The sequence below is a fragment of the Oncorhynchus kisutch genome, linkage group LG4 (assembly GCF_002021735.2).
Source record: "Oncorhynchus kisutch isolate 150728-3 linkage group LG4, Okis_V2, whole genome shotgun sequence".
NCBI classification, from domain to species: domain Eukaryota; kingdom Metazoa; phylum Chordata; class Actinopteri; order Salmoniformes; family Salmonidae; genus Oncorhynchus; species Oncorhynchus kisutch.
In genome coordinates this window covers 70451889-70461452 of record NC_034177.2, presented here as the reverse complement: position 1 = coordinate 70461452, position 9564 = coordinate 70451889, and the positions used below count along the sequence as shown (strand labels likewise).

At 39.3% G+C, this 9564-nt stretch overlaps 1 protein-coding gene across 2 annotated transcripts; it reads left to right on the top strand.

The window, feature by feature from the left end:
• Positions 1-663: 663 nt before the first annotated feature.
• LOC109888975 (polymeric immunoglobulin receptor-like) lies at positions 664-8340 on the top strand. 2 transcript variants are annotated; one of them, XM_020480122.2, is made up of 9 exons: positions 664-806; positions 4195-4518; positions 4925-5260; positions 5711-5777; positions 6844-6932; positions 7086-7126; positions 7514-7582; positions 7742-7813; positions 8024-8340. In XM_020480122.2, exons 1-9 carry the CDS (start codon positions 749-751, stop codon positions 8078-8080), a joined length of 1113 nt encoding a protein of 370 aa, XP_020335711.2. In that variant the 5' UTR covers positions 664-748; the 3' UTR covers positions 8081-8340. The 2 variants fall into 2 exon arrangements, with proteins under 2 accessions (XP_020335711.2, XP_031679418.1); XM_031823558.1 differs by lacking the exon at positions 4195-4518 and having other exon boundaries at positions 670-806.
• The last annotated feature ends 1224 nt before the right edge of the window (positions 8341-9564 follow it).

The following is a 9564-nucleotide window of genomic DNA, read 5'->3' as shown; positions in this document are numbered from 1 at the left end:
TAACACTCTGGGACATGGTAAAAACTTCTACTTTAAAATCACCCAAAAAATGTAAATGCATTTTTGTGTTTTTAAGGTAAAGGACACCTGCCTTTCTATTTAGAGCCTTTTGGAATCCACATTTTACACTGTTTAACACTGAATAAAAAGTGATTTTTCCTGAGGACAAAAGGCACCACAATATAGGAATGACCCAACCAGCAAAATTACATTTTACATATATCTGTACCATTGTAACTCATTCGATGGCTATAGCAAGGATGTAATGGGTTGAATCAAGCAATATGACATACACTATTTATAAATATCTGTGAGAATGTGGATCAGTAATATTGACAGGTTCTTCTTAGCAGTAACATGAAGGCTGCATTCGTAGCTCATAACTATCAGACAGGAACAGACCAACACAGGACTCAGGAGTTAATACATTTGATTATCAGTGTATTGAGGATGCGGAATAAACTACAAATAATCATCATATAAACAGGCATGCTATATGTATTAGCAGACGTTTTACAATCTTTTGACCATTTCAGCTTTGGTCAGGTTTTCAACTGTTAAACATCAGTGAACACACAAGGTCTTGCACAGGGCACTGGTTGCATTATGGCTTTAAAACAAGAGATTTGAAGAAGTGATGTCTATGTGGATCAGGAAGTTGTCAGTTGCCTGGGTGCCTTGGTCCCTGACACAGCAGTTTGCCCGTACAAACATAAATACTACCAGAGTCGTTCTCTCTCATCCACTCATGGCTCCACATCTCCTCCTTGTCCTGGACATCCTGTTCTTCCTCACCGGACTCTCAGGTAAGTGAGGGAAGACATTTTGTTGTTTGATATTATTGGGCTTAGTTCCTCCAAGTCAGACACTGAGACTGAATACATGCTGAAAGTCATAACACTTGTAATGTTCTGTCTACTTTGCCCATAGACATTGTGGTCACATTATGGATTTCAGTATTAGGGTGGCAGGTGGACTAGTGGTTAGAGCGTTGGGCCAGTAACTGAAAGGTTGCTAGATCGAATCCCTGAGCTGACAAGTTAAATATCTGTTGTTCTCCCCCTGAAAAAGGCAGTTTACCCACTGTTCCTATGCTGTCATTGTAAATAAGAATTTGTTCTTATCTGACTTGCCAAGTAAAATAAAGGTTACAATTTGTGATTGATGGGTGCTGTTTTTAATTATTTATTTTTATTTATTTATTTTACCTTTATTTAACCAGGTAGGCAAGTTGAGAACAAGTTCTCATTTACAATTGCGACCTGGCCAAGATAAAGCAAAGCAGTTCGACAGATAAAACGACACAGAGTTACACATGGAGTAAAAACAAACATACAGTCAATAATGCAGTATAAACAAGTCTATATACAATGTGAGCAAATGAGGTGAGAAGGGAGGTAAAGGCAAAAAAGGCCATGATGGCAAAGTAAATACAATATAGCAAGTAAAATACTGGAATGGTAGTTTAGCAATGGAAGAATGAGCAAAGTAGAAATAAAAAATAATGGGGGTGCAAAGGAGCAAAATAAATAAATAAATAAAAATTAAATACAGTTGGGAAAGAGGTAGTTGTTTGGGCTAAATTATAGGTGGGCTATGTACAGGTGTAGTAATCTGTGAGCTGCTCTGACAGTTGGTGCTTAAAGCTAGTGAGGGAGATAAGTGTTTCCAGTTTCAGAGATTTTTGTAGTTCGTTCCAGTCATTGGCAGCAGAGAACTGGAAGGAGAGGCGGCCAAAGAAAGAATTGGTTTTGGGGGTGACTAGAGAGATATACCTGCTGGAGCGTGTGCTACAGGTGGGAGATGCTATGGTGACCAGCGAGCTGAGATAAGGGGGGACTTTACCTAGCAGGGTCTTGTAGATGACATGGAGCCAGTGGGTTTGGCGACGAGTATGAAGCGAGGGCCAGCCAACGAGAGCGTACAGGTCGCAATGGTGGGTAGTATATGGGGCTTTGGTGATAAAACGGATTGCACTGTGATAGACTGCATCCAATTTGTTGAGTAGGGTATTGGAGGCTATTTTGTAAATGACATCGCCAAAGTCGAGGATTGGTAGGATGGTCAGTTTTACAAGGGTATGTTTGGCAGCATGAGTGAAGGATGCTTTGTTGCGAAATAGGAAGCCAATTCTAGATTTAACTTTGGATTGGAGATGTTTGATATGGGTCTTGTGAAACAGTTATACCTTTCAACAGTTCTACATTTCTAGTTGTTGCGAAACACATTTATTAAGTAAGACTTCAAGTAAAAGAGAACTAACATATTATTATCAATATCAAATTTTAACAAATGTGCTTGTAACTTATTTTGCACAAACATACAGTAGATATCAAGAACATTTCAGTCAAATGTTTTACTATATACAAATGTATTAAACAGAAATGTTAATTGAAACCATAGATTGTCTCCATAGTTTAGGGGTGTAGTAATTTCCATGTCAAAGCTACTTTAATTGCTGCCTCTGTACTCATGGCTGGACTTTGGCATGACAACATCAGCACTTACATGTATCAATTACTGTCTGTTGTCACAAACACGTGGTGTTACAACCACAGTTTGCAAAGTTTTTCAACAAAAGTCACAACTTCAAGAATTACAGTAGGGCAAAAAAGTATTTAGTCAGCCACCAATTGTGCAAGTTCTCCCACTTAAAAAGATGAGAGGCCTGTAATGTTCATCATAGGTAGACTTCAACTATGACAGACAAAATGAGAAAAGAAAATCCAGAAAATCACATTGTAGGATTTTTTATGAATTTATTTGCAAATTATGGTGGAAAATAAGTATTTGGTCAATAACAAAAGTTTATCTCAATACTTTGTTATATACCCTTTGTTGGCAATGACAGAGGTCAAACGTTTTCTGTAAGTCTTCACAAGGTTTTCACACACTGTTGCTGGTATTTTGGCCCATTCCTCCATGCAGATCTCCTCTAGAGCAGTGATGTTTTGGGGCTGTTGCTGGGCAACACGGACTTTCAACTCCCTCCAAAGATTTTCTATGGGGTTGAGATCTGGAGACTGGCTAGGCCACTCCAGGACCTTGAAATGCTTCTTACGAAGCCACTCCTTCGTTGCCCGGGCTGTGTGTTTGGGATCATTGTCATGCTGAAAGACCCAGCCATGTTTCATCTTCAATGCCTTTGCTGATGGAAGGAGGTTTTCACTCAATCTCACGATACATGGCCCCATTCATTCTTTCCTTTACACGGATCAGTCGTCCTGGTCCCTTTGCAGAAAAACAGCCCCAAAGCATGATGTTTCCACCCCCATGCTTCACAGTAGGTATGATGTTCTTTGGATGCAACTCAGCATTCTTTGTCCTCCAAACACGACGAGTTGAGTTTTTACGAAAAATGTATATTTGGGTTTCATCTGACATTCTCCCAATCTTCTTCCGGATCATCCAAATGCTCTCTAGCAAACTTCAGACGGGCCTGGACATGTACTGGCTTAAGCAGGGGGACACGTCTGGCACTGCAGGATTTGAGTCCCTGACGGCGTAGTGTGTTACTGATGGTAGGCTTTGTTACTTTGGTCCCAGCTCTCTGCAGGTCATTCACTAGGTCCCCCTGTGTGGTTCTGGGATTTTTGCTCACCGTTCTTGTGATCATTTTGACCCCACGGGGTGAGATCTTGCGTGGAGCCCCAGATCGAGGGAGATTATCAGTGGTCTTGTATGTCTTCCATTTCCTAATAATTGCGCCCACAGTTGATTTCTTCAAACCAACCAATAGTGGAGTTTGGAGTGTGACTTTGAGGTAGTGGACAGGTGTCTTTTATACTGATAACAAGTTCAAACAGGTGCCATTAATACAGGTAACGAGTGGAGGACAGAGGAGCCTCTTAAAAAAAGAAGTTACAGGTCTGTGAGAGCCAAAAATCTTGCTTGTTTGTAGGTGACCAAATACTTATTTTCCACCATAATTTGCTAATAAATTCATTAAAAATCCTACAATGTGATTTTCAGGATTTTTTTTCTCATTTTGTCTGTCATAGTTGACGTGTACCTTTGATGAAAATTACAGGCCTCTCTCATCTTTTTAAGTGGGAGAACTTGCACAATTGGTGGCTGACTAAATACTTTTTTGCCCCACTGTATGTCAAATTGTTTGGTTGATCATCTGATGGGACTTATGAGCAGCTGGATAAAATTTTTATATTTAAATGTGTTCTCTGTTGTTGTCTACAGATACACAGAGGGTGTCCACAGTGAGTCATGTGTCTGTAAAGCGGGGAGGCTCCATCACCATCCCATGTCTCTATAATCAGAGATATAGAAACGATGTGAAATACTGGTGTAGGGGATATTATTGGTTAGGTTGCTCTACTGTAGTACGCACTGACCATCAAAAGACCAGCAGAAAGACCTCAATCTCTGATGACATCAACCAGCGAGTCTTCACTGTGACCATGACAAGTCTTAGTCCTAGTGATTCTGATTATTACTGGTGTATTGTGGAGAGGAAGAGCAAGGCAGATGATGGGGTTATACTGCAGATATCTGTTCCTCCAGGTGAGACACTGCTGTGTCCATTAAAGCAGAATTAACAGTAGTACTCAGTAATATCTCATAAAGTAATGAACCATAGCAGTCCTGTTGATGAGTGTGTTACTTTTCCCTCTACAAAGCAGTCATACATATTTTCACCAAATTAAATCCATAGAGGATATTATTCTGGCAGATTACAAACATCTCTGCGCACCTCCTGGGTCAGAACAGACTATGTGTTTGATAGAATCACAAGTTGCTGTTTCATCATCAAACACACTGTATGCTCTAGTTGACATCTATTGTACATACTATCAGTGACTGAACCAGTGTTTTAACTTACTAGGTAGTGGCTAGGTAGTAGCCAATATATATATTGGTGTATTCTTTGTCAGACTCATCCATTCACAGCCTCTATCATTGTGTTCAGGTACTCCAGAACTCTATGTGGACCAACAACAGATGACTGGAGTTGTAGGAGGGAGTGTCACTGTGCTCTGTTACTATAGTTCACAAGGAAGCAGTGGGAGGTGGTGCAGGATGGGAGGCCCTTGTGTGGCTGTGGGACATTATGGGGCTTTAGATGGAACATTTGTGAAGTTAGTGCAGGAGGAGAGCCGAACCTCCAACGGTTATGTCTTAATGGTGACTATGAGTGGATTGATGATGGAGAACACTGGCTGGTACTGGTGCGAAAAGGGAGACATACAGATGCCTGTTCATATCACTGTCAATCAACCAACCACAACACAGAGCACCACCACAAGTAAGTACAGAGCAATCCCACATAAAACCAAGTCTGATTCTCTTTTTATTCATCCAGTGTTGTTAGAGATTAAGGAACATTGAAAGGCCTTTTCTGAAACAAAGTGGAAATCTCTGGACAACACATTCTCTTGAGTTTATCCGGTCATTCATGTTAAATATCAATAAGAAAATTAACATTGTTTATTCAACTTTTCATTATATTTGACATTAATACTGAAAATTCTAAGAATTGGATTTTAATGTATGTCACATATTAGATAAGAAGGATGATAGTGAATAGTTTCAATCAACATCACAATGGCCTGGTTTTAATAATATCAATGTTAATGATGCAACAGTCAGTTTATTGAAACTACTTAATCATTTCTGCCTCTCACAGCAACACAAGCTCCATCCACTCACCAAGCGTCACTAACCAGTGCTAAGTCTAACATTTCTCCTCCCACAGTTACCCCTTCTGTTACAAACAGGGACAATGTTGTAACTAACGAGAACACAGATGAGAAGCACCAGAGGTCAGTATTCATTCTTCACTATTTCCGTCACTTTTACAGTCATCCAAATAGTTGGTGATAGTGTAAGGGTGTTGGGGATAAGGTTATTATAGTAAATACAAACGAATAATGAAGAAACTATTTAGTGATCTTCTGAAATAAATTAATAAACACACCTGTTTGAAAAATGTATTCTATGCTGAAACTATTTTCTTTGACTCCAAAGCAAACTAAAATATAATAGAAACCATTATGATTATGTTCAGTTTTTGTTTTGGGGCAAAACATTTAACTGTATTTTTAATGTTTTATAGCTTCTGAATCTGACGGGTCACATTGAGACTGACTTTCATTTAAAGGTATACTCAGCGAGATGTTGTTGCCACCAGCAGCAACGCAGATATCGGCCGCGTTCCCCCACTAAATTGTTGCATGTGTCAACAAACAGAGAAGTTTAGCCTCGCACTTCAACATACCTGGTGGCTATTGACACGCTACTACTGTTATCTTTGTGCAGCTACGTCACCTCGCTGAGTCTACCTTTAAATCCAATCTAACCTATGACCTGTACCATCACCCTGTGCATTACTGCCCCACAGTTGCAAGAAAAGTGACATCCCCAAAAACCACAACACTGTACATAAATGTCTCCTAACCTCCCATGCATTGACTACATTCTGTCCCTAACACTAAAGCTACAAATGAAACTAAATCATATAAAAAACCAAATATGAATGTTTTTATCAACATTAAACTAAATAAAAATAGTAAATAGTAAAACTTCCTGAAACTAAATTGAATTTCAAATAAAAATATTAAAACCAATAGAAATAAAAACTAAAATCAAAACACAAAACTATAATAACCTTGGTGGAGACACCTGTGACTAGCAAGGCTGATCAAACCAGAGACCAGTGTCTGGGTTAACAATAATAACTGTAGGTCTCCACATTACAAAACGATCTGTTTCATTTTCAGATAATGAAAAATCTATACAAAATGAAACATCTTCCTTAAATGTTCTTGCTTAAGCATTTACCACCATGCCTGTGGTTATCTATATATTCAATTTGATTTCATATTCCAGTTTGCTGGAAGTCCTGTTCATTCCCCTGAGCCTGTTGGTGGTGTTGATAGCTGTTACCTTGGTCACATTGAAGCTGTTGAGAAAACATAGTAAGTCTTTTTTAAATTATATTTAAAATGTATCATGTTTATGACTAATGTCATTTGCAGAATATTATAAATACAGAAGGGTTGTTGCTTCTACAAATGAAAGGTTTGACATGAAAGATCATCAGTACCAACATCCTCTTTTCTATATTTCAGAGGACAAGAAGGCAAAGGACCAACCACCAAACACCACAGTAGTAAGCTATGATCATGTTATCTTTCCACACATCGGTTCCTTTCTCTTCTTGATGTTCTAGGGCTCTCTTTGGTTAGTAGTTAGTCATAACAAGCATTTTAAATCAACACGATCGCTTATGTGTAGTATTAAAAATAAAGAGTTCAAAGATCATTTAATTGTTTTGTTTAGACCTGCACTAAGTGTACAACTTTGACCAGAACAGACTTCCTCAAATCACTCACCACAACTACTGACACTTGAACAATAACACATTTTGTGTTATCATTGGAGAAAAATGAAACATCAAAACATTTTCTAATTCATGTCACTATGCATGTGGTACAACATCCTATGGCGTATTGTAAAACTGTTAAATGTTAACAAGGTTAGTGTTTCATTCCTTCAGCAGCCTGCTGACCCTGAGAATGACATTACCTACAGTACTGTGAGTCACACCAGAGGAACAGCAAAACAGGTTAAACCAAACCCCTTTGACCCAACCCCCCTTTGACCCAACCTAAACCCTCTGCAAACCAACTCAACCCACTCCAACCCAACTCAAAGTGAAAGTTAACATTCTCTGTCCCTCACTGAGTTCATGTGATCATGTTGCTCTCCCTCCTCCATCACACAGGACCTAAACCCTGAGAGACATGGTGACTTATACAGCACTGTGATTCCTATGCAGCACAGGACAGCGCAAAGGGTAAACATTAAACTAAATAAACGCATAACCACAGCTAGTCTTATAGAAAACGTTTTCTGTCTTGAAAAGCAGAAAAGCAGAACTTGCATTGGCACATACATAAAAAGCTGCTCTACTTTGTTGATGATTTTTGTTGATGATTTGTTGAAGTTATTTGTGCATGCATGCGTGCGTGCGTGTGTGTGTGTTTCTTTTCCTCCTCTCTTACAGGCAGCAGAACCAGATGGTGGTCTACAGCACAGTGGCCCAACACCAGAGATACAGTAGGTCGCAAAAAACCAGACGAGATGTTGGGGGAAATACTGGAGGATCTCAGTGAACTAGGGCATCAGAACAAAAGTCTCCAGATTGAGTAACATATAAAGGTGTTTTATTTGTCACCTGCCCTTTGTGCTCATTACTTTATTGTTCTATCTTGTTAATCTGCATATTTTAAAGACTGAACGTCTTGTACTTGTAATAAACTGTGCCCATGTTGACACTTAACTGTACATGTGTTTTTCAATAAAGGATATCAAATAAATAAACTGAATAAAGCTGAATGTTTTCCTTTTTTTAGTCTTTATATAAATATAGAATAAGAGCCTTGTGTCAAAACTTGCCCATTAAATGCAATTGTTGCTATCTGCAGCTGAGGGGGGCATTAGGACCCAAACAAAAGAAAATATCACAAAAACAAATATCACTGGATTCCTGCCGCTCTGGATTATTACACCGAATCATTACTCCAGATCATTGCCGCTAGCTAGCTGCAAACGAGTGGCTACTGTTAGCTAATGCCTTTGTCCCGACTACCGAGCCGCACCCTGACTCACCTATTGCTGCTCTTTTGACCCTATGATCACTCTGCTACATAGCTGATGCCCCCTGGACTGCTTCAATAACACAGTACCTCATTTTGTTTACCTGTCGGCCCCAGCCTCGAACTCAGGTCCTGCATGTACCTAATTGACCAACGCATAGGTTTACCTCCACTTTACTCACATCCTACCATACCCTTGTCTGTACATTATGCATTGAATCTATTCTACCATGTCCAGAAATCTGCTCCTTTTATTCTCTGTCCCCAATGCACTAGACGACCAGTTCTTATAGCCGTTAGCTGTACCCTTATCCTACTCCATCTTTGTTCCTCTGGTGATGTAGAGGTTAACACAGGCCCTGGAGCCCCCAGTTCCACTCCTATTCCCCAGGCGTTATCATTTGTTATCTTCTGTAACCGTAAAAGCTTTGGTTTTATGCATTTTAACATCAGAAGCCTCCTCCCTAAGTTTGTTTTATTCACTGCTTTAGCACACTCCGCCAACCATGATGTCCTAGCTGTGTTTGAATCCTGACTTAGGAAGACCACCAAAAGTTCTGAAATTCCCATCCCCAACTACTACAATTTTATCATAGATACACTTCAACTGTGAGAGATGGAATCTAAAACAAAAATCTAGAAAATGACATTGTATGACTTTTAACCTCTCTAGGGTAGGGGGCAGCATTCAGAATTTTGGATGAAAAGCATGCCCAAATTAAACAGCCTGCTACTCAGGCCCAGAAGATATGATATGCATATAACTGGTAGATTTGGATAAAAAACACTCTAAAGTTTCCAAAACTGTTAAAATAGTGTCTGAGTATGACAGAACTGATTTGGCAGGCAAAAACCTGAGAAAAATACATTCCGGAAGTAGTTTTTGGGGGTTTTCTAGTTTTCTATTCAATACCATTACAACATCCATTGACTTAGGACTAGATGTCTA